This window comes from Echiichthys vipera (genome assembly GCF_963691815.1).
Source record: "Echiichthys vipera genome assembly, chromosome: 16".
NCBI lineage: Eukaryota > Metazoa > Chordata > Actinopteri > Perciformes > Trachinidae > Echiichthys > Echiichthys vipera.
Window position 1 is genome coordinate 18625284 of NC_139841.1, and position 24994 is coordinate 18650277.

The 24994-nt window shown below is 39.9% G+C and overlaps 2 protein-coding genes across 6 annotated transcripts in view; one reads left to right on the forward strand and one right to left on the reverse strand.

The window, feature by feature from the left end:
• Positions 1-12: 12 nt before the first annotated feature.
• ciz1a (cdkn1a interacting zinc finger protein 1a) lies at positions 13-11323 on the reverse strand. Of its 2 annotated transcripts, none has more exons than XM_083930068.1 (16): positions 11189-11323; positions 10486-10734; positions 8480-8607; positions 8038-8291; positions 7034-7151; positions 6859-6943; positions 6576-6685; positions 6223-6302; positions 5780-6031; positions 5490-5620; positions 5172-5265; positions 4913-5026; positions 4680-4805; positions 4406-4484; positions 4139-4260; positions 13-3328 (listed from the first exon to the last, which is right to left on the reverse strand). In XM_083930068.1, the coding sequence occupies exons 2-16, from the start codon at positions 10653-10655 to the stop codon at positions 2786-2788; spliced, it is 2406 nt and encodes an 801-aa protein (XP_083786194.1). In that variant the 5' UTR covers positions 10656-10734; positions 11189-11323; the 3' UTR covers positions 13-2785. The 2 variants fall into 2 exon arrangements, with proteins under 2 accessions (XP_083786194.1, XP_083786195.1); XM_083930069.1 differs by having other exon boundaries at positions 10486-10760; positions 11189-11306.
• A 1115-nt stretch (positions 11324-12438) lies between these two features.
• The window catches only part of dnm1a (dynamin 1a), a gene marked incomplete at its 5' end in the record, with an annotated part of 53769 nt that continues 41213 nt past the window's right edge, over positions 12439-24994 (forward strand). For all 4 annotated transcript variants that reach the window (XM_083929462.1, XM_083929461.1, XM_083929459.1 and 1 more), the window contains 3 exons: positions 12439-12599; positions 23256-23329; positions 24693-24842. In XM_083929462.1, coding sequence (XP_083785588.1) covers positions 12439-12599; positions 23256-23329; positions 24693-24842 — 385 coding nt within the window. The remainder of the gene's footprint in view (positions 12600-23255; positions 23330-24692; positions 24843-24994) is intronic.

Sequence of the window (24994 nt, forward strand, 5' to 3'; positions counted from 1 at the left end):
AAATCAAGCTGACAAAGTGCGGAAATTGTCAAGACATTTTATTATAAATTAAAATGACCCCTCAAACTGAAAACAAAAATCCAAAAATACATAAAACTTCCAGCAGTTAGAAAACATCACCTGTTTGATCATCTCAATTTAGTCAGTAGCTGAATAAAAATACAATAAGAAACATACAGCTTTGTTTGAAATTATCCTTTTACGTGCCCTTTTCTCTCTCCTGCTCCCTTCTGTTCTCAAAGTACAGTTTCATGCCTTGTTCCTTCAGACAGAACATGGTGTCGTACTAATCATGTGACAGTCACTACCATGACTACAAGAGTTGCTACATGCGTCAGCCAACCACTTGTGTGGTTTAAAATATCCTTCTCTAGTATGGAGGATGAAATGTTTCAAGAACAGCACACTTGTCATGAAGCCTTGTGGATACTGGAACAAGAAGTTACACATGTGTATAATCTGTAACTTATGTTACTGCTGCTTAAAATCAGAGTGTAAAGTTTGCAAAGACAATTTGCTACATTAAACACCTACAGACACTTTATGGTTACTCCTTACTAACTCAATTAACTCAACTGTGATTCCATCTGTCCAGTGTATAGCAAATAAAACATCTAATGAGAAAACAAAACCAATGCAATTGAGGACAACAAGCAATATCACAAACACAAATTTAAGTCCATGGAAAAGGAAGTTTTTTTTCTCTGATGTATGAAATCACAATGTGACATCAAACATGATTTTGTATAAAATCACTGTTGTGCCCGCTTGAGCCGTTGTCCCAAAATGCTTTTATCTTTATGAATTCTGAGCTAAACGATGGATTTGTGGGTCCTCTGAATAAGCAATCTTCAACACGCAGCAAGGAAAAAACAACTTTATAGTCTTGAAAAGCAGCATATAAACCCGCCTTGACTGACAAGCTTTCAAGTTCAAAATGCAGGCCCTGCAGCTTCTTGTGCCAATTCTCATTTTAGAGCCTGTTTAACATTTGGAAATCGTGTTTTCTTTTCCCTATGACTGTGCAGATGTTAGCAGTTCAATGTTACATTCAGCTCCTACAGATTGTGTTGAATCCCAACACATTTTAATATTAATTATGCAAAAAACACGACCCAATAACCGGCACTGTTACTGTTGCCACAACTGCTGACAAGTTTTGTGCCCCAAACACGACATCAGCTTGAACCCAAAATGTCTATAAATAAAAGGATATTAAAATGCCCTGAACAGAACAATGATCAGATTCAAGGTTCAGCATTTCTCAACACTCACACCAAAGTACCATTTAACATGTTTAAAGTTGTCACTCGTTCAAACACTTAAATGGTTACATTCTACATTTCAACTTGCTAAAAGTATGTGCTACGACGTGGTTAGCAATGTTAAAGATGTCTCCACTTGTAGGTCATGTTAAGTTAGCAATCACTTCTTGGGCAAGCTGACTATCAACCTCCTGATCCTTGAGGACAGCAGGGTGGGAAATCGTTTTGGTGAGCCAGCTGCAGAGACAAGCAGATAGAAAATCTACCAGCCCCCTTCTTTTCTCAAACCCAGCCTCATGTAAAAGCCTGGACACTGTTCATTTAGGGGTCAAAAGCAAATACAGTGATTTTAACTGCTAGTAATATAAAGTGGAAAAGAATAAAAATAGCGGATAGGTTAACCTATTCCATGTTCAGAAAACTCATGCCAGACTACACATTAAGTAATGTATAAACTGCACTTAGCATCTATAATTTTACATCAGTGTGTCCCAATCCCATTCTACTTGTACGCAGTATAAATGTCATAGTATACCGTTTTTACTTCTGCACTGTGGTGCTTTAAGCTTATCCTCATGTCAACATGTTTATGTTACGCTGGTATAATTTTCCCCATCTTAGTTTAGCATGTTATCATGCTAACAATTCAATCTAAACACAAAGTAGAGCTGAGGCTGATGGAAATGTCACTGCAAGTATTTTATCATAAAGCAAAGTATTGGATGCTGAAAATTTGACCTAACGATGGTGCTAGATGGAAAGTCTAAGGATCTCCAAAGTTTTTTACCTTTCAATCTGATTGGGACATGTGTGTCTGTTACGAATTTTCAAGAATTCTGTCAAGTAGCTATTACCTGGGGTGTTCACAAAGCCTTTTTACCCTAAATTTGATAATTTTTTTATTTATCCACAATCTGCATTTTGGCAGAATAGTACTAGTGACTTTGCGAGTATACTTAACTTATCCATTGTAAACACGCCACATGCTCAGAACCTGCTTAGATCTTAGTATAAAGTATGGAATTGGGACACATTATGTATATCCAGGTGATGTTTTTTCTATTGGATAACCAATGTAAGGAGCTTCTCCAAAAAAAAAAAAAAAAAAAAAAAAGTAAATAAGGAAAGAAAACGGTTTGTTCTGAGCTACATGCACATCCATGTTATAATGATCAAATTTTGATTGCTGTAATCTAATGCGGAGGCTGGAGATTTGACTACATAAGAATCCTAATTCTCTGACTGGGAGCCAATATTAAGAATCTTACCCACCCTTAATTGATTTACATGTACGTCACAGCGCCCAACCCCCAACCCTTGGAGAGCGTCACACAAGAAGTCATACTGCACCGTGATTTGCGTTCATTCTTCCTATTTGTTTTGAGTGTACTCAATTCAGAACGTGGAGGGAGGCAGGGCTGTTCACTCCTTGGTCTCGGTTTCATCAAAGCACCTCTTCACATACTGACATGCTGTCCTAAGGTTAAGATTGCCCCAAGTTTCCACATCTTATCATTGACTCAGCGTCTGTTTGTAGCCCTCCCTGACCTGCGTTTAGTTGTGGTTTTTGCCTTCACTGAGCTGTTCTTTTTGCCTGGAACAGCAGGAGCTTCCTTCTCCTCCTCCTCCTCCTGCTCTTCATTAACATCCTCAACAGCAGCTGCAGAGTCTGGCTCCTCTCTGCTACCAGCAGGCAGCTCAACTTGACTCTCCACAACTACAGAGGCTTGGGATGTGGTCTCTTCCTCCTCGTGGATGCTGAGCTCTTGGTCTGTGTTGCCAGTGCTGGTCGCTGAGTTGCTGATAAAGTCCTGTGAGGTTGGGTCAGGCTCTTCTTGTTCCTCCTGTTGCTGGTTTTCTGTCTTCATGTTCAGTTGGGTGAGTGTTAAGATGGGTTGCACAGATTCTAGTTTTGTCACTAAACCAGTGTCATCAGAGAGGGAACTTTCATCCAAACAGTCTGTGGTGGTTTCCGTTACAGGCCCGGGGCTGTCTGCAGCTAGGACAGTCTCTCTGGAAGATTCAACTGCTTCACTCTTTTGACTCAGCAACTCTCTGTACCTCTGAGAAGAGAAAACAAAGAAATACTGAAATACTGCAAATACAGATGGACATTCCAGTCCAACACACATTGATGCACATCAATTTTACATGCAGATTCATGCACACAAGCCCATAAAGAGTATAGTTATGGGTGTGAGTAATTGATACCACAAATTGCGTGTTAGGAGGAAACTCGATTTTTTTTTTTTTACAACACATTGTTTTGAGTTGAACTTTTGTCAGATTTATCCATTACACATTCTCAGTTCACCAAAGAAAACGAAATAAATGTTTTGATGCAGCTAAACAGGGCCAGATGAGGTAAAACCGGAGCACTCTCGAAGGAAATGAATTTGTCTGGTGTACTGCAGGGCAACCCTAACTCTTGCATCTGTGTTCGTCAGAGCGGAGGGTTGGGGAAACGGTGTGACGTGAAAAAGCTGGCTCCTTATTCGATAAACACATTGAGTGAGTTAGCTGGGACTGGGGCAATTCGGCTGTGGACGGAGAACGTGGATGCACCGCGATAGTCGGATGCTTGCCTGCTGTACACCGAAGAAGCATCTTAAAAAATAGATCTCCTTCCATGAGGCTTCTTTCCCCCCTTGAGTAATTCAAGCGATGACTAGTGCCCATCCCTTCAAGACTGTATCTATGCTTGGATGAAGGCTTGGTTACGCAATCAAAACAAAACACAAATTACCACAAATTTTAACAATATAGTTAACTTTAAGTAAAAAACTATTTAATTTGGCCACAGATAATTAATTCTACCAGCTACTCCCTCTTTAGTAGTGGAAACAAGGTGAGTAAAGGCATCAAAAACCAACCTTGAGGCTCTCAAAGTGATTCATTGATCTGCAGTGGGTGTGTAGGGCAGAAGATTCAAAGTGGTAAAACTTGTTGCAGAGTCTGCAGATAAAACCTGCTACTGGCACCAAAAAACTGGACCCTGTGGAAAAGAAATGGAAGAATAAACGTCACTCAAATGTCATATTATAGAGTTATATTGAATGTTAAATGAAACCAAACAACTACAACATGCAGGAAGACAACAAAAGAAATGATGCAGCAATCAGGAGTTAGTCGTCACACACCGTAGACTGTGTCAGAGTCATACTGCTCGTCACTGGCCATGTCCTTTAGAGTCACTTCTTTAAGGGAGGACCAGTCATCCTGTACCGGGTCACCAGAGACACAGTAAACAACTACAGTTTAAAAAATGCACAAACTAAGTACTCATAGTGATCATCAGATTTTATCAAGTGATGTTGAACTTAGTTAAACCCTTAAAACTTACTGACCATTTAAATGCAAATACTGTCGACTGTCTCATTGGAGGCAATTTCAAACAAATTATATGCAAATCACCTGTTCATTCATTTGTCTTTCCTCTGTCTCCTCCACCTCACTGCTCTCCACCTCTTCCAGCGAGAAGCCGTCCGTGTCCATGGCAGTCAGATTGCCTAAGCCCTCACAGCCCTCCTGTTCCTGGAGCTAGTGAACAGTAACGAATAACGCATAAAAATCGAATGTAATCGTTAATTATGGGAAATCATTTGTTTTTTGTTTAATGGTTTTGAAATCAATACAAACATAGATACCTTCTCCACTTTCTGTCTGTGCTCCTGGGACTGCAAGTGCTCCACAAAAATCTGGGAGGTCCTGAAGTGTTTCTTGCAGACCATGCAGGAGGAGATGGCTGTTCTGCTGGCAAGCTGAGGACAGATGAAGGGACCCCAGATCAATATGGATTATTCCTTTTTTTTTAAAAGAACAACCAGAAAGGCTGTGACAACCTTTTTCAAACACTTATTGAACTCAGCCTGTAAAAGTGCTGATCTATAAAGTGAGCAGCTTTACTTTGTGCTCCTCGGTGCGGCGGTGCTCCGTGATGCTACCGGCGAAATTGGTGTGACAGGTGGCACACCAGTGCTTAGAGTCTGCTTTCTTCTCTCTGCAGAAAACACAAGCGAATGTTATATAATAATTATTATTATTACAATGATCATTTTTCTCTTTTTTATACCGTCTCCTCAATATGATGAGTCTAAAACTAATATTTCACCAGTTTAAGGTGAAAATATAAACGTGCGTTCACCGTTCTAACTTGATTATGGTTTTAAAAAGGTAAGAATGAAAAGCACAAGGTAAATGCATATTGATGCGCTTTCAACGGACCCATCTTTGTTTGCCTCCTGTAGAGACTCCTGCAAGCGTGGCAGCAGGGTGACCAGGCAAGCGTTGCTCATGTGTTGGATCTCCATCATCCTCTGCTGGTGGGAAACACTGTTCATATGACTCCTGAAATTCTGCAAAAACACACAAAAAAACCACACCGGAGAGAAAATTCAAGAGAGGTGAATAGTCGAAAAAATTTGCTGCAACCTTTTCAGCCTTTTGCACAGTCAGCAAACACAAGCATACACAAAAAACTTCATCCCACTCAGGCCTATGCATGTTGAACCTACTTGCTGGTTGTGGCAGGTGATGCTGCAGAGGTAGCAGTAGAACTTGCTGGCTCCCTCTGCTTCACCTTCACCTTCCTCTTCTTCTTCTCCCCCCTCCTCCTCTTCTTCTTGTTCCACTTGTTCCTCCTCCCGTCTGTCTTGTGAAGCCAAAGGGGCATCTTTGCCCTGTGGCATGTCCTCCAAGAGAGAAGCCTGCTGGTCATCTTCAGTGAACCTGCCAGATGGGGACGGGGCTGACAAACAGCCGGGCACCTACGGAGAGGTCACCAACCAGTGTCATGCATTTATTTCACTGAGATAGGACAAAGATATACATGATGATTTTGAGCCTGATGTAACCCACCTTTGTAGTAGAATTTGCAACAATGATTTAGTTAAATCAAAATGTATCTTTTAATCATTTTGTCTATGACTTGACCATCCCAAATAAAGGCTCATCTCACCTCAGCAGCTCTGCTCTCCTCCAGCACCTGAGCAACATCTGATCCCCCTGTGGAACCTCCTTCCTCAATAATGAGGCAGTCTGAGGAAAGAATTGAGTCCAAAACGAGTAAGTTTTCATCTGAACTACACATTACACAAACAGGACCTATATGATGCATGCAAATGAATGGAGAGATGTCAGAGCAAGGGGGCTCCCTTTGGAAAGGGCCGCAACGAGTTAGGGGTTTGTTGCCTTGCTCAATGGCACCTCTGCAGTGTCCAGAAGGTGAACTGACACCTCTCCAGTTTACAGTCCACCTCTATACTTGGTCCTAGGGGAAGTATTTCAAACCGTCTTTCTGTGGGTTTTTACCTTCATTCTGGCTGTCCTCTATGTTGCTGTTCCACTCTGACAGAACTTCCCCATCAGTGTCTTCAGTGGTGATACTCTCAATAACACACTGTTCTTTGGGCTCCTCTGGCCTGTGGGAAAAATAAGAACAAATGTTGAGGCTGTTGCAAAATACTGTGCACCATCCATTATTATTTATTGGTTTGGCATATTTGCTACTTCTACGGATAAGATATTAAACACTGGGGGTGTCAAGATTTTTTAGCACAACTACATTCACAGCAATAAAAAAAGTTTTGCCTACCCATCTGTCCTCTGCTTCTTGACTACAGGTTCTTCATTTTGCTCCTCAGAGGGCTGTGTGGGTTCACCCACTCCCACGGCACCATCTGTGAGTAGAAAAGACGGAAAACAAAGCTGGAAACAAAGACCAAAAACATTATTAGCATGTTTCAGTGCTGGTTGGTTTGCAGCTCTACCTGTTTCAGTCTTGTCAGGGACTTCATTTGTGCTGCTAGCTGCTGGTTGGTCATCTGCGCTCCCTGCTGCCATCTGCTCGCTGTCCCTCTTCCTGTCTGGCTGGCGAGCTGCAGTGTCCTAAACAAAGAGACAGACAGCACAATTACAAATAAAAACATACAAGTCTGAGATAAAGTAGCAGCTAAGAGGCATTAACAAAAGCACAAATCACAGATTAAATTGGGTTTTTTTTTAGAGCTGGATAGTTGATTTTGAATGCACAACTAAAAGTAATGTTTTGTTTGGTTTATTCAGTGTCAGACAATATAAACTTATTTTAAAGTCTTTTTAAAAAATCTAATCAACTGTCCAAATCTAAAGGTATTTAGTATACTACAAAAGCCATTGCATACACATAAAGAACCATATTGTTGCCTACATTTGGGTCATATATTCCTTCATTACAATTAGAGCTGCAATTACTAAACTACTAAATGAATCAATAATTGTTTTGATATTCAATAAACTGGTTTGCATAATTTTTTCAAGAAAAATAAATTTGATTCCAGCTTCTTAAATGTGAATATTTTCTGGTTAGCTTACTCTTCTTTAACAGTAATACCAATCTTTTTTAAATTGTGAAGAAAACAAGACAATTGAGGACATCATCTTTGAGAAACACTGATTAACATTTTCCTGAAGATTACATTTAGTTATTTGGCTTACATTACCCACAATGCAACTGTTTCATCAGAGTGTATTATGGTGTATTATGCTAGTACGAGGCTAATGTAGCCTAAAGCAGAGATGAGGTGTGGCCTACAGATGTCTGGAAATATGTCTTTTTTTCTAACTGCACCTTCAGTTGTTTTCATTTTACAACACAGTGAGAACTGCTTCTGACTGAGTCAATTGTCAGACCTTGTTTCATTTGTCAATCATGTTACCCCAGTTTATTGTGTATTAGCTGGATTGAAAACCTACACAGTGACTGTAATCATTATAATGGTGCTGTTGTAATTACTGTGTTAGTGATGGAAGAGGAGGAGTAGGAGGAGGAGGAGGAAGAAGAGGACGCTGTGGTGGTTGTGGTGCTGCTGCTGCTGTTGTTGTTGTAGTAGCGAGGATGCGGATGAAACTGTCGACCAGCTGGAAAGCCCATCATGGGGGATTTGATGGCCATGCCCATGGGAACTGGCCCAAGCAGAGACGACCTGGACCGAGCAGCGAAGAACTGATGGAACTGCTGTCCACCCATCCCAAAGCCCCGCATGTTACCTGGGTGAAAGCAAAGCAAGAATTAGAAAAGAGTGACAAGAAAAAAAAAAAACGAGTGGACAAAAAAAATGCCTTGTAAGTTGTTTTTTTTTTAATGCTGGTAGACATATCATCTATAAAAAAAGGTCAAATGAAAATGCTTCTGCTTTTTATGATTTCCATATATATCACTATAATCCAAACTGTACCCTGCATCTGCTGCATCAGTATGGCCCCTTGCAGCATGGGATTGGGGGCCATGATAGTAGTCTGGGATGCCTGGCACAGGTTGACCATCCTGGGAGGAGGGGCTGTCTGGGGAGCAACAGGAATAGCTCTGTGCAACAAAGAGGAAATAAACATGCAGCATCATTTCACAATGATGCCTCAAGGAAATCTATAGCAAAAAAAATAGTTTTTAGGTCAAATTATCCTTCTTACAAACCTGGAACATTATTTTCACACATCTGTAATATTTTGACATTAGCCGAAATCCTAATGTGGAAAACAAAATGACTTGAAACCTGCATATAAAGGTTCTCTCCAAATACGAACACAAGCTGCCCGTGTTCTTTTTCTTGATGATCTTCCTTCCATGTCAGCTTTGGCTCAGAGTCTATTTTAGGTTTAATTTTTTATAGCACATAATTACAAGGCAATACTCAACAATCTTCGTAAACAAGTGTGTAAAACAGTGGTCATTAATCCTCACAATGACATGCTAAATTGAATAAATAATAATTTGAAATGCAAATAACAGCATCTTATAGGGGAGACATAAATACAAAAGCCAATGACCAAACAGTACAGACAGCACTGGGATATGTAAAAACAAAAAAACAAGTACAGTATGGAGTGCTGGTGGGATAAAGCTGTACTGGCTGCTGCTGCTTTTGCTCATCCTCACATTAAACAAGAGACTGTTTGACCTGCCCTGAGTTTTTAAGAGAATTTAAGATGAGTAACAACAGCTGACATAACATTGCACAAGCCCACAGGGGACTTTGTGGTTTTACAAGAAAGTGAAGAAGTGGAGAATAAAGGTGATGCAAGGCTGTCAACTTGCAATATACTGTTTAATATAATCTTCAGTTATCAACACTACCTTTGGTCAGACCAGATAACAGAGCATGGTAACAGATCAATGTTTTAATATAACACTGTCTGACAAATAAATCTAAATCTAAACAAATCTAATAAGTCGATTAATCAGTTTAGTCTTTAAAATGTCAAAAAAATACTGATCAGTTTTTCCCAAAGCCTAAGTGGACATCCTTAAATGTCTTGTTTTGTCTACAAATCACAGATATTCAGTTTACTATCATAGAGGAGGAAAGATACAAATAACATTTAATGAGCTGGAATTGTTTCCTCAAGAAATGATTCAAAAAATGTAATCGATAAAGCAATTCATTTTATAGTTGACGTTAAGCATCTGATCCTGAAAGACAATGTTGTTTGGGTTGCAGGTTCTAGCTCCTAGGTTTACTTCAATGTCTACTCCAAAAATGTCTACAGAACCAGTTTGAATCAAGAGAGAGTCCTTATCAACTCAGAGGAACAGGGATTTTAAAAAAAAGCAGGAGTGAGAACTATTAAAATAGATGTGTGTCTGTAAAAGGTGTGGATTTATGGAATAATCTTAGAATAGAAATACTTTATTTATCCCAAGCTGGGAAATTGCAGTATTTTCAATCTCAATCGCAATAGACTCAATTCAAAACTTAAAAAAAATATAGACATATAAGGCAATGAACAGAAAATACAGTAAACCTGTGCAATGTAATGTTCGTTTATTATATCTATGTATTTTCAATGTATGGACATTAATTTGTTTGCTCTTTGTTTTTCTCCTTTTGTTTACGATTATTATTTTTTTGAGTGAATGACCTGGGTTAAATTATGCCAATAATCTAAATGTAAGAAGAGTAGGCATAACAGACAGTCTACATAACATGTTTTGTTGCTAACTTGATTGTTATTAGGCTACTTTCGTTTTATTTGAGGCTTAAAACTGGCAGAATCATAACAAATCACAGCCTGGGCTCAATGCCCCTTCACAAATGGACAGGTTCACAGACAAAAATACTGCACATCTATAGATATTCAGTCATCCAAGAAGCATTAAGTCGGGCATGGGTTGTGGAAGGGGCTTAAATATATTTCTCACCCGGAGGGCCCTGCTAAATCCCCGGTCTCGAGTTAATGTGCTTACCGCGGTGGCTGGTGGTGGTGATGTGGGACATGATGCCCAGGAGGCGGCTGTGGCGGAGGAGGAGGTGGGGGCTGCTGCTGGAAAAGTTGCTGTAGCTGCCGGAGGTGCTGGTGAAATTGTTGTTGCTGCTGTTGTTGATGATGCTGCTGATGGATGTGTGGATTGAACATAACGGGCTCTAATGTCCTCCGTTAACACCGTGAGATGACAGTCCAGGAGCTGTGAGAGGTCCCAGTGGTTTGATACCCCCTGAAAATAATATTAAATAAATATGCCTGAATGAAAGAGGAAAGGCTAGTGTAAGTATGAACTCTGCAGACAGAACACATCTTTAATGTAAAGACAATAAATAACAGTGCGCACCTCGAGACAACAGGTCGTTCTCTTGTTTCGTCATGACAACCAGCTAGTGTTAGCAGCTAAAGCTAAGCTAATAACAATTTACTTTTTGGTTCCTTATTTCCATTTCTATACACAGTTAGCTAACTTCACGAAGCGATGTGATATTCTAAAACTAACACAAAATAGGAATACATGAACCTACACCTGCTAATGAAATGAACGAAGCTACATTAGCCACCGCTCTGTAACTGAACCCAACAACTTAGCTTAGCTTAGCTTAGCATCGGACTAGCGAGCTAACAAGCTGCGCATGGTGCGATGCTTTCTACATTTTAACGTAGCCGCAGTTGGTACGACTTACTTTTCAAAGAGGAAAGTAGCGATGACTGTCGATTATCCAACTGAAAGCATAGCCCAGGGTTGAATACTTCGGCTCTCAGTCCCCGTTGAAGCCTAAAGCATAAAGCACAGAACCAAACCTGCCTTCGCCCTCAGTGTAGTGGAAGTTAGTGCGCCCTGTCGCCTCCTGGTGGTTGTCTGCATCATAATAATAAATGTAGGCCAGCAAATAATGTAGTACTTCATAATTGAAACAATCAGTATTTCACCCTCAAATCCCACTCCCATTGAAAATGAAATAAGGAGTTGTATTTCTAAGATTCTACGGTTCATATTTGCAACACTAAATAATATAAATAATAGGCTTAAGAAGAGGAATTTTTACACTAACCGTCAGGAGATATTAAATAGGGCTAATAAAATACAAGGTTAAATCAATTCAATTAGGTTTAAACAAGCACAAGACACACATGCATATACTATTATATATTTACAGTACAGTGTAGTATATGTAGGCTATATTTCATGTTATTATATTATTATTGTATAGTTTGTGTCCACTGTATATGGTCTACATATAAAACCCTGTATACCTTAATATACAATACAACTTTGTTTATTTGTATTAATTGATTATGCATACATTATCATACATTAGTAAGACATAGACAGATAGATAGGCTGCATTATAAAAACAGACATACAGATAGTTGTAGAGTGCCCCCTGGCCTCTGTCCACGGTGCCAGAAGAATTCAGCACCATGGACAGATCTGTACATCTGTTTGGGCAATGGCATTCAAAACTGGATGCCAAAATTCCCATCACCGCCTTTCTAAATGCACTCAAACTAGATTAGACTTAAAGTCTCACTAAAATAAGACACCTCTTTACTGTAAAAAGCACTATTTACAGACAGACAACACGGTGGAAGTAAACCAGTGTCACCACAGAGCGGTGTGTGTTGAGAACTGCAGGGATCTCTCCTGAGAAAATACAAGAGATCATCCTCATCCTCCCCCCCTGCTGTGCTTGGTGGAAAGCGAGGAGTTTGCGTGTTTCGGTGAAGGAGAGTCCTAATAGCTGAGGTGATCGGACACACCGAGGAGGCGCCGTCAATGAGGGGGCAAACCGAAAAGTGAAACCGGTGTGCGCGCAGTCCAAAAACTCCCTCTTAACGCGAGGGTGGTGAGGAGGGACGAAGAGGAAAAAACAAGGAAGAAATCCCTCCCTGTTCTGAACCAGAGAGATAGACTGCCCGTTCCATCGCAAAGATGGGGAACCGGGGAATGGAGGATTTGATTCCTCTGGTGAACCGCATGCAGGATGCCTTCTCCGCCATCGGCCAGAACGCGAACCTGGACCTGCCCCAGATCGCCGTGGTGGGCGGCCAGAGTGCGGGGAAGAGCTCGGTGCTGGAGAACTTCGTCGGGAAGTAAGTAGCTTTTCCAGGCGGCAATGCATGTTGGTGCATCACACAAGCGGCCGCAGTCGCTTTCATTTTTTTTTTTACACCTCACACATCCAAGACCCCATCCCCCTTCTCAGGCAGGGTTCAATCCACCTCCACAGGCTTCGTTAAAACGGTCCAAATCGTTGCACCTTTCTCCAGTCTCCTTCCACATCACCGAGACGAGGAGATTATTGTGTTAGGCCTACATAAATCCCCAGGGAAGTTCATCTGTTATGCATTCAGGGAACCACACATTGCTGTTAAATAACCTGGTATTTAATATGACAAAAGAGTGCTATAAATAAGGCTTAGTGCGTTTCTAAACTTCATAATTCTGTCCAAAATGTTCATCATTATAAATTCGATGACATCTGTCACAGAGGCAGGACTGACTTCATGAACAGCCGATACAGTTACAGGCAGCTTGGTGGATGCGGTGTTTATTTCTTTGGCAGGACTACCGTTTTGTTGTCCTCAGGCTATTTAATCCTTACCAGGGTGCAAAATGTGTGTGTGTGTGTGTGTGTGTGTGTGTGTGTGTGTGTGTGTGTGTGTGTGTGTGTGTGTGTGTGTGTGTGTGTGTGTGTGTGTGTGTGTGTGTGTGTGTGTGTGTGTGTGTGTGTGTGTGTGTGGAGAGAGGTTTCAGTCTTGCGATTCATTCCTGTCAGAGCTGCTGCTGATACAAAGCAAAGTGTGTGTGTGTGTGTGTGTGTGTGGGGGGGGGGGGGGGGGGGCAAATTTGATCTGTTATGCTGCAGTATGACCTTGCAGAGAGGAAAAGACAGAAAGAGCAAGAGAGAGAGAGAGAGACACACACACACACACACACACACACACACACACATGCACAGAGAGGGAGAGAGAGAGAGAGAGAATTTCCACCTGAGCTTTGAGCCCTCCCAGCTCAGCTCACCCATCTGTCTGTCAGTGCTTATGCTGTAAGTGAAGCTTACTGCATGCAGACAACAACATGGGTGTCACTGTCGAAGTGTTCGTCAGCTTGTATTTTTTTTAATTGATCTGAAGATTTTTTTTGTGTGCTTTCAGAGACTTTTAATCCCCTGGATGCACAGTGTGTGTGATTCAGCAGTATTTCCTGCTTCCTGCTTAGGCAAGGTCAGATTGTATGCATAGTGTGGCTGCAAGCCAGCTCCAATCCCCTAACAAGGCCTGAGTATAACACGACAAAATGTAATACAACCCCTCCTTCAGTGTATTTTCTATAATTTGTTTGAGAGTATAGAAAAGTTCACCTAATGGATCGAGTGCTAATACCCATTTAAACAGATAGTAATTGAGGTATGCCCACTGTTTACATGTCAGGATAATCTACACATGATGCTTCCTGTGTATGGCATGTGTAGCTTCCTGTGTATGGCGCCAATTATGTGATTCGATTTAGCATTGCACTCCTATTACATTGTTGGACTCATGATGGACATTTGGAAAAAGAATGAAAATATAGGCAGAAGCTGAGATTTGTCTTTTTTATTCCACTAATTCTTTCTTCTCTGGAAAACCTGGAGCTTACATTACCCACAATGCAACGGTTCCATCAGAGTGTATTATGGCGTATTATGCTAGTACGAGGCTAATGTAGCCTCAAGCAGAGATGAGGTGTGGCCTACAGATGTCTCTCTTTTTTCTAACTCTGCACCTTCAGTTGTTTTGATTTTCAAACTTGTTGTCGTCGGCTCCCGTCAATGCCTACAGTGACATCACTTAAGGCAACTCATCAGATATTACCCCCCCCCCCCCCTCTTGAGCTTGGCTTTATACAGTTAGGCAGTAGTCGGACTCCAGACCTGTAAACACGCTGTGATGTGCTTAATTGGTGGAGTTTCCCTTTAAGTCTACATCAGAAGATGAATGATCTCCAATATCAGAAATACTGATACTTATAAAAGCAAACTAAAATCAAATTGTATGGAACTTTGTTTTACATAATTTTAGAAATCTACATATTTATTAGCACAATTTGCTCCTTTGTAGGATGCCTTTTAAAATAGATATCACTTAGCTAAAACCCAAGTGAATAATCAATATACAAACAATCTCTTTGCACTCGTTAGGAGGGCCACATTTTGCTGCACTCACTCAGCCGTAGTCATGGAAACAGCTTGGGCCTAATTACGGTGCTTTTTACCCGAGGGATCGGTGGTTTAGACGATCATGACAGGAGGTAGAAAAGAAAAAAACTCATATATTATTATATAACTAAGATGTCAAATGATTTGTTTTGTATGTGTCAGTACAGTCTGCAGTCATCCTGTCATGTAGCATTTGTGTGTGTTGACGCGCTCTTCTAGTCCAGCTGCAGTGACGTCGCCCAGGTCCTCCCATCCTCCAGTCTTCTATCCCTCCAGTTGCCCGTTGTGTTTATCTTCCCTAAGCCAACACACACTTACGACAAGCTGTACTGTCTGTTGTCCATGTCTTCCCCTCACTGTCTCTGATGCAGAAATTCACATTGACGCCTCTCAGAAAGTCATTAAACATGGTTTTTCTGTCCTTCCTCTGTTTGCTGTCGCTGTGTACACTTAGCACAGAGTATAAAAGACTTATAAATGACAGAGATACAGTTACATCAGTTATTTTATATTACCTTTGTTGGGTTAAGTTGTTCTCACCTAGGATGCACATTATAATATGTCTACATGAGGTGATTTAGTAAAAAATGAGCAACTACATTACTGATATTAACCTTGTTGAAAGGAGTTTACTGTACATCTGTTACTCCTGATCGTGCACCATGACACCTATCCTCTCAGATGAATTAGATTGGAGCACTTACCCGGTATGCAGGTGTGTCTCTCAGACAAGGAGAGAACAACCTCTTAGTGGTAGACCTGCTGTTGAGACGTGACATGCTGATGGTATGAGAGAACATCTGAGGACAGTAATCAAATGGATCTACTCCCCTTCATCATTTTCCAGCCTGCTTTCATACTCTGTTCGGACAAATTCCTTACAAAGAGTCTGCTTCTGTCTCCTTTGTTTTAATAGCTCAGTTCTTTGTTTATAACCTCAGTTCAACTTTCCCTTCTTAGACGTTTTCTGTCTCATTCAGTTTAAATTCACATCAAAGGTGCTTTGTAGCTGTAAAATTTAAAAGTGCTCAACTCCAAAGTAAAGGCAACAAGCTTAAAGTTGAATTACCGTGACACAGGCACTCCATTATCAAGCAATTTAGTTTAAAACAGGATTTGTCTTCATCCATTGTTTTCATTCAAGCCAATGGTCTTAAGATGTATTTGGCTGTTTTCTCTCTTTTCTTCTCGAATGAATAGCTAGATAGGTAGATTTATTTTTAGGGCTGCAACTAATCATTCCCAGAGCCCAGGAACAAAGTTATTACATTTACAGTGATAGAAAAGCATTACGTTTTTGGCATTTTTGCTTGATAATTAACTTAAAGTAACAATTAATTATGTATCAAAATGGTCGGGGAATTTTTGGTGATTGACTATCAATTACTACCTGTACACACAGATGAATGTGTTCCTCTTCTGGTCGTGTCCCATAGAACTGCTTGTGATTTGACAGTGAAGAAGATGTTTCATAAATCTGAGCTCAATCTGTCCGTGTCTGTATTTTAGCCTCCCATGAGTCCAATTAGCACCACCAAAGCAGGGAGCCTTTCTGTTCTCCAGTGCCCAACACAGGCAGTGCCAGCTGGGGGAAACCTATTAGTGCAGGTGGAAGTGGGGGTGTGTGGCCACATGTTGACATTTGACTAAATTCACCATCATTACATGGACAGTGTGAAATTATATCTCAAAAGAAGAGGGAAAATGTTGCACGTATCTTGAAGTACGAGTTGAATTCTCTTTGTCTTCATGTTTGATTTATACTGTACCAAGCAGTATTCATCTTCCAATGTCCGAAAATGGGGCAGAAGCATTAAAGGTAGAACGTATTTTACATTTTTATACTCAAAGTTTAAGTAGAGCTGCAACTAACCATTATTTTCATTATCAGTTAATCTGTCAATTACAGTTGTATTTTAAAGATTAATCAATTAATAGTTTTATCTGTAAACCGTCCATCCCGGTTTCTCAGAGTCCAAGATGATTTCTTAAAATGTCTAGTTGTGTCAGTCCAAAATCCAAAGACATGTTGTCTAATATGATCAAATATGAAATCTCCATATTTGGGAGGCATTTTTTACATGAAGAATTACTTTAATGATTTATCGATTATTAGAAATCTAGAAATTAGTGTTGTGTCGATTGACTAATCAATTAGTTGGACAATTGTTGCAGCTCTATTCTCAAATTTAGCGTTTTGTTCACTTTCAGCACCATGGACAGCTCTTTCAAAGACAGCTGATACCAGCACCACAACTGCTTGGAGGTTTGCCTTGTTTTGAACACAAAGTCATTTATGGTTGTCCAAGTCCATTAAAAAGACCCTGGAGGAGCATTTTTTTAGTAGCTGATAGTGGCATGTAAAAGAAGAAATTAGTTAAATGGTCACATACTGTATGACATTCTCCTGGGATGTACTCAAACCCAGGAGGATGCTGCATGGTGTGCAGCTTAGCCAACTGAAGCAGTTTGTTATCAGTGGAGGCTGCTGGCACTAGCACAAACCAGGCACATAAAACTACAACACAGACATTTCTATCTCCCTGCTGCCGTCACTATTCCAACCCCCACGCAGGGAAGGATGATATATGGCTGGTTTCATGTATTACATAAGACAGAGAAGGCCGGAAGCATTATGACGAACAGCAGCAGCTTCACTCATGTGAAAGACAAGGACAGCACAACACAGCGCTCGCTTAAAGCTTTTTATTCTTGTCAAATAAATTTGAAATAGAAACACAGAGAAAGAAGAGTCCTTGAGTGACTCATAGAAGATGATACTGCCACACGCAAGACAAAACTACCCAGCTTTCAAATTAAATATTGAAATAAACACTGTTTTCAGGTTGTGTTGGGATTGTGAATAGGATAGATAGATCATAGTCATTATCTAGCTCTGCGATTGACTGACCTGTCCATGAATTACCCACCTCTCGCCCAATGTCAGCTGGGATCGTCTCCAGCCCCCTGGGACCCTGTAAAAGATAAGCGGTTTCAGATAATGGATGGTCTGAAGGATGGATTTATCCTTATCTTGGAATAAATGGGTCTTTATTAGTTTTTAATGCAACTCTTTCAAGCAACCTCTGGAGATGAACAGGAACTCTTTAACCACTACAAAGGTTACCGGTTCTTTCTTAAAAACAAATAAATAAGTTGGTAAACAAATAAATAACAGTGCTTTGTGTGCCCTGAAATGTGAACATACCAGGGCTGCAACCAGTGATTATTTTCACCATTGATTAATCTGCTGCTTATCATCTGGATTGATTGATTAATTGTTAAGTCTATAAAATGTCAGAAAATAGTTTTTATAGTCCATCGCAGTTTGCGTAAAGACATAACAAGACATTATTTCATTGCTGATTTGTCTGACCAAAACTCCAAACCCAAAGACATTCAGTTTACTATCATAAAAAACAAATAAAAGTGGCAGATCCTAGAATTGAGAAGCTGTAAGTCGACAATATTGAAATGAAAATGACTCAAATAGATAGTTGCAGATTTGTTTTGTTCCAGTTCTGATTTGTACCAAATGATAAAGTTCTTTACAGAAATCGTCTCAGGTAATTATTACTTGGCCCTTAAAATAAATCGCAGCTCTTAAAATTGCCTTTGAATTTTTTTTACTTTTTTTATTTTTTATGAATGAAATCTATTTGCAAAGAGTGGTGTGAACTTTAAAAGCAGTGTATGGACACAGTAAGAATGAGGAAGCAGTTAGTGAGAGACAGAGAAAGACTATTTGTCCTGATACTGCTGCAGAGGATTACCACTAATCTCACTTTGCCTGCAACACATCCTCCCATTGGCTCTGGCCTAATCTAGATGTCCACCATCCAGAAACCCGTCGTTTCTTTGGCTCCATCTAATACTGTGGCTCGCAGCAGTGTGCGTGAGTGTGTAAAACTCATCACAAAAAGCAGTCTCAACTATCTAGCACCCAAAATTCTGCTTGAGAGGGAAATTGCCCCATAGTGCGGGTTCACTGATGTCAGAGCTGTTATTGCTGCATGCATTAGAGCAGGATTAAATGAGGCTCAATGTCTGTGTCTGGGAATGGGAAGTGATGTGACGCACAACAGAGCAGCATGTTGAGTTATTAGGATTATTACTATTACGTGGCAACAATGTTTTTAAAAAGAATTCGATGGATGGAGGGATATAGAGCAAACATAAACAGTTTAAATCTAACCCATCTATTTTCTATTCCCCTTTTTCCTTTCAAGCAAGTCAAAGAATAACAGAAGAATAAACCCGACCATCCAAATGTGTGATTTAACACATTCATTTGAAATTCTAAAATAGAAATACTACAATTGTTGTGACATTACTTTTTATAAAGAAAAAAATATTTCCACAAAACCTAATTAATAATGTAAAAACACAAAATGTATTTTCCTTGCAAAATGCACGTGAAACTGAAAGTTCATTCAATGAAATCCTTTTGTTTCAAACTAATTTGTTGGAACACAAGATGTGATAAAATACATTCATCTGACTGTGGCTCAGATGGGACTCTCCCTCAGTTTGGCTCTACTGTGAGACCTCCATGACCCGGATTATTGATTATTGGAAATCAATGAAGAAACGGTTTGTTAATGGGTAAAATAACCAGGCAGGACTGTCTACTTTTGGTTAATTTACGAATTTAAAGGATCTGACAAATGATTGTAGAGCATCACATTGATTAAAAAATCACATAAAAATACAATATTCCCATAATTCGGGCCTAGTCCTGTTTAGTGGTTTGCAAAATAACCCCAAATGATCCAATGTATTCAGAGATTTTAAAGGATAGACACCTCATATAAACACTACGCAACATGTCTGAAGGTGGACAAATGTATAGTCCTCATGATATTACGTAGGCCCAGTTATTTTTCATATATGATGGCTTGATGCTAAATTTGTATACTCATGTATTTTTAAATAGGCCTAAACCTTAAAAAAACTAAACTCTACTTCGGTTTGCAGGGTCCTTTTGTCAAATATCTAATGTAAGCTATCTGCTAAGCTAACAGGTACAAAGCAAGAGCAGAATAAATTGATAGATGAGCTTTTGAACGTGCTTTCTGACACTGACTGTTGAGTGCACTTATAGGTAAGTGCTTGTTAAAGGTATCTTGCTGTAACCTTAAAATCTATCCTTTCTCAGTGATCCTTGTCCGACCACTTTGCTCCTTTTTATTATTATGATTATGATTATCATTGTGATTATGATTATGATTATTATTAGGATTATGATTATTATAATTATTATTATTTTAGTTGCTCTCCTCTGTATGTGTAGTGCCAGGGTTGTGGTTGTGCTTTTGGCAGTTACGTGAATGTCTTCATCCTTCTCACCTCACCAGGGGTGGATGAAAACACAGGAGGGTGAGGGAGGGACCCATCACACTTGAAGCAGTTTTAGCTTATTTTATTTCATTTTAATGTACTCGCATGATTCTTGCACTTTTCGAGCAGTATCTTGATGTACTTTTGTAAGTCGCTTTGGACAAAAGCGTCAGCTAAATGAATGCAATGTTATGTCAGGAAAAGATGATTCTTTCTGTGGCTTCTCTCATGTGGAGGATCCTTGTGGCGGCAGTTTGGGGGGGGGGGGGGGGTGAGGAGGACTGAAGTGAGAGGAAGACCTACAGTTAAAGCCATCTGTCTTCTCTAAAAGGCATCCAAGTGGGAGAAAGGGACAGCCACATACACACAAACGTGCCTACACTGGCAGGCAGGTAGGCAGACCAGCAGATGGACAGACACACATAAAAGAGAGCAGTGTTTCCTTTGTTGTGAAAGGCTGCAACACACACTGAAACAACAATGAAGCTCCTTATCGGTGCTGTGTCCAGTGTAGCAGGTGTGGAGGTTTAGCAAACATTAGCTATTATGTCTTTTCAGGCTTATTTTGGAAGACACACAGGTATTGTTTTACTGCAGGTTGGAAAGAATTAGGAAAGACTCATCCACAGTATTAAGCAACCTGCAGTTTTATGAGACAATAACACTCATAAAAAACCCTTCCAAAAAATATGTACTGTGATGGAAATTAGCAATCTTGTGTCACCCTATTCAGTTTGTTTGTCCATATTGTCAACTTTTGATTTAATCACTGCCAATATAGTTAAGTTTAAGTTGTGTTTTAAAAGATAAGACAGGTAAAGATATTTACTCAGAAATGCCCAGTTTAAGGTAATGTGGTACCCTTCACCTCATAAAATGACAAATTGGCATTTTTCTGCTTTTGTGTTTGTAAAGATTAAACAGATAAGTATGTTAATTTGTGATCTTTAGTGGTGCTGGTAGATGGTTGTTACCTTTGGATAGAGTCAGGATAGCAGTTTCCCCCTGTTTCCAGTGATTATGCTAAGCTAAGCTAAACCAGCTACGCAATATTCTTTTTATTTTATTTTCCTAGGATGGCGAAGGCATGATGCACCCTACTCTGCCTCTGATTGGCTTACTCTGGGGTCCTTACCCTAACTCATCCCACTCCTCATGCCTAAATACACCCAACAACAAGTAGCCTACAAGCCAATCAAAAGCAGAGTAGGGTGGGTCATGACTTTGCCATCCTCGGGGGGGGGGGGGGGGGGGGGGGGGGGGGGGGCTCCAGCTTCATATTTAGTGCACAGACATGAGAGTATTATAAATCTTCTCCTCTCACCCAAAATGTTGAAGTATTCATTTAAAGCTAGGACAGAAAGTATGTATTGTAGTTCCTAAATATGCACCATAAACACTCAGACAGAAAGAGTAAACAAATAAAATTAGTGTGACTATGAAATACAGGAACACAGTGAGGGTTAAGAAGCTGCTCATATTGAACAACTAATAACTGAATTGGCTTTTTCTGGTTTAGGTCACAGTTTTGGGCAAAAGTTCAGCTCATGCCTCGTGTATCCAAACTGCCTCGGGCTCTGCTTCAGGTTCAAACTGAGGCTATCATCTATTTCTTATTTATGTCGACCAGTTGATTACTGTTCCTGAAGATTCTTTACTGTAGTATTATAATAATTTATGTGAGCATTGTATGATTTTAATGCAGTTAAACCTTTCAGTCTACAGATAATAATGTACTGTATGATTGGAAGCAGATTTTTGAAATGGAAACATTAAACTGCTCCATTAAAATGTTAGATTCAAAACTATGGTATGTGTCTCTAACAGCACACACACACACACATACACACACACACACACACACACACACACACACGCACACACACGCACACACACACACACACACACACACACACACACACACACACACACACACACACACACACACACACACACACACACACACACACACACACACACACACACACACACACACACACACACACGTCATGAATCACTGAATAACTGTCCAGTCAGCTGGTTGAGGAGCATACAGTGCCAGTGGTGAGTTGACGCTGATGTTGCATAAGCAGCTGAACACCCTCAAGGAATACAGTGTTTTGTTCGCCTTAAAAACAACAACATAAAAGCATGTTGAGGCAGCCATTTGTATGGATACACACTCTCATGCATTCACAAACACACAATTCACACCAGGACAGCGTTTCAGCCTGTAATAGATGTAAAACACTTTCATTTGCAAGCACATGTTGAGACAACTCTGTTTTATTTGCTATCAATTTCAGTACTGCAGCTATAAGAAATCGTAAGACATATCAAACTGCTAAGAGAATTTTATGAATGCTACAAAACTGGCACACATTTTAATCATCAGTCATCAAATCAGAAGGATAATCTGCTGGAGAAACTTATGCAAATGGTAGTTTTGTAACTTTGTACTTGTCTTTATATTTGCCAGACTCTGAACCCTTAGGGTTTCTCATCTGCGGTAATGTTTGATCATTTCTCCACCCGTCTGAGGATGTACCGACTCCTGACAAATACTAAAACATTAAAGCTGCTGAACAGTTGTATTAACTCCCAAGTCAATGTCAGTGTTTATAAAATGTAAATTTTGTATAATTTGCCATTGTTTATCAACTAATTCACTTATTTGCGAAGCATTACTGTATTTTGTGCACTCAATGTACTATGCATTTTATTCCTACTATTGAGTGTTATTGTTTAGTCGATAATATGCTGACACAAAAAAACGTAAAACAGTATTTATATGTCATATAATACAGTCTAAATGTTATTTATAGAGAAAAAATGTGATATAAAACAATAAAGAACGGAAAAAATCAGAGTTAATCCACAACATTTTCTTTAACCATATTGGATGTACCCAAAATGTTGATATCTGTAGAAAAAGCACTGGTGCAGTGAATTAAATGGAAATTCAGCCCGCTGGACCACAGCTGTTGCCTGAGGATTTGTTGTGATTCAGCATTACACTGCACACCCACACATTTACTCTTGCTTGTTGTCTGTACTTTGTACAAACATTTCTAGTCTTCCCAAAGCCTCAGGGTGCTGATTCATTACTCTGTTTTCTTTATGTCATTCGGTGATTCATTGTGTTGTCCCGCTGCTTTGTTGTTTACTAAGCATCTTTCTCTCTGTCTGTCTGTCTGTTGTGTTACAGGGATTTCCTTCCCCGCGGTTCTGGCATTGTAACACGACGTCCTTTGGTTCTGCAGCTAATGAACTGCCCCACAGGTAAAAACATCTTAAACATCTTTGGAGGTCTTCAGCTGACTGGTGGAGAGATCCTGCCCTTCAAAATCCTGGGTTAATTTGCACATGCTGTCCAAATAGATGATAGTTTGAGATATTTTGGAAAATTTGCAAAAAAGATCGTTTGGTGGGGAGGCTGTCAGTTTCTTTTCTACAGTTGTGTGAGAATTTGGTTGAAGCCATCTAGTGGCCATTAAACAAATTACATCTTAAAGCAATTATGCACTGATTTTGACATTTACCATTAAAGCAAAACCCCTTCTGCACTCCCTTTACCCTTTTCATCACTTGAAAATGTGAAAGCCATAACATCCCTTTTAAATAATTTCCTTTCATTCTTAATTGAAGGGGTCAACAGTTAGGACACTGTCAGCTTTTACTTCCCATAGGTGCATACCTCCCCTCTTCCCTCTGGACTCTAAATATTCCTTCTCCACACTCCAAGTGGGAAAACCTTTAGCTTTTTTTTTCCCTCTTTCCATTAATCTCTACAGACAATGATAACATCCTCATATCACCATGGTTACACTTCATTAGGTTGTTGCAGGGTCTGCTAACAAGCGTTTTCTTGCAGCTTACTCATGTTGTAAATCAAAAATGAATTAAACCTGCTTTTATTCTAGTACACATCGTGGCTGCTGTATTACCTCATTTTCTTTTCAGTTTTCAAATTGTGAGATGGCTCACAGAGGAAATTAGGGTACTCTAAATACCCATTTGCTGCAATGTGCATCATAATGTGTTCTTCTCTAAATCATAACTCACCCAAATGTGAACACACACACACTCGATTCTCATATTTTGAAATTCTCTGCGACTGCTATGTCCTGAGGATATGATTATCTCTGACGTCCATCACAAATCAACTTCCATAAATTGGCCTAGAGATCATGGAAAAAAGATGTGCCTTATAACTCCAGAACATACCTGTGAATCATCCAGTGAAAGCTGTCTATACCTCAGTGGGTACATTTCAAGCAGCGATTGCTAATAGCTTATTCGGCATGCTTTTGGGGCCACACAAGTAGAAGCTAAAAAAACAGGACACAGCTAACTCCCAGACTACTTGGTAACATTATACTTCCTGTAGTTCCAAAATTTGGAGATGATAATCCTCTAAACTGAGGTCAGACAAATAATGATAATTTGTTTACTCTTTCTGTCTGAGTTAAAAATAAATAAATGTCTCTTATTATCCAGGTGAAGAGGGTTAATATTGGACGCACTTCAGCATTTCTCCTCTTCACTGTCTTCTCTACTGTCTTCTTTTCTGGTTCTTATGATCTCTTTCCTTTTTTCTACAATTTTGCTTTCATTAATTTGCCTCCTTTTACGTCTCTTCCAGAATACGCCGAGTTCCTCCACTGTAAGGGCAAAAAGTTCATAGATTTTGATGAGGTCCGGCAGGAGATTGAAGCAGAGACTGACCGCGTCACCGGGGCCAACAAGGGCATCTCTGCTGTGCCCATCAACCTGCGCGTCTACTCCCCTAACGGTGAGGCAGACAAAACTCTACACAGATGCTAGTTTGGGGTGACTTGTTCTGCATGTCTGACATCAATAATTTATGGACCATCAAGCTTTTTATTTGGTAACAAAAACAATGCATCTGAACAAGGTCTATTCAGTTTGCTTAGCTTTCTCCTG

What these genes read in the sequence shown, in the direction of transcription:
- ciz1a (XM_083930068.1), bottom strand. Translation starts at nt 10,655, where the DNA reads ATGTTCAATCCACACATCCATCAGCAGCATCATCAACAACAGCAGCAA. An exon ending in CCTCTTCCATCACTAACACA is followed by an intron (nt 7,152 to 8,037) that starts GTAATTACAACA and finishes CTCTTTGTTTAG; the next exon opens with GACACTGCAGCTCGCCAGCC. An exon ending in TCACCTGCCACAACCAGCAA is followed by an intron (nt 5,621 to 5,779) that starts GTAGGTTCAACA and finishes GTGTTTTTGCAG; the next exon opens with AATTTCAGGAGTCATATGAA.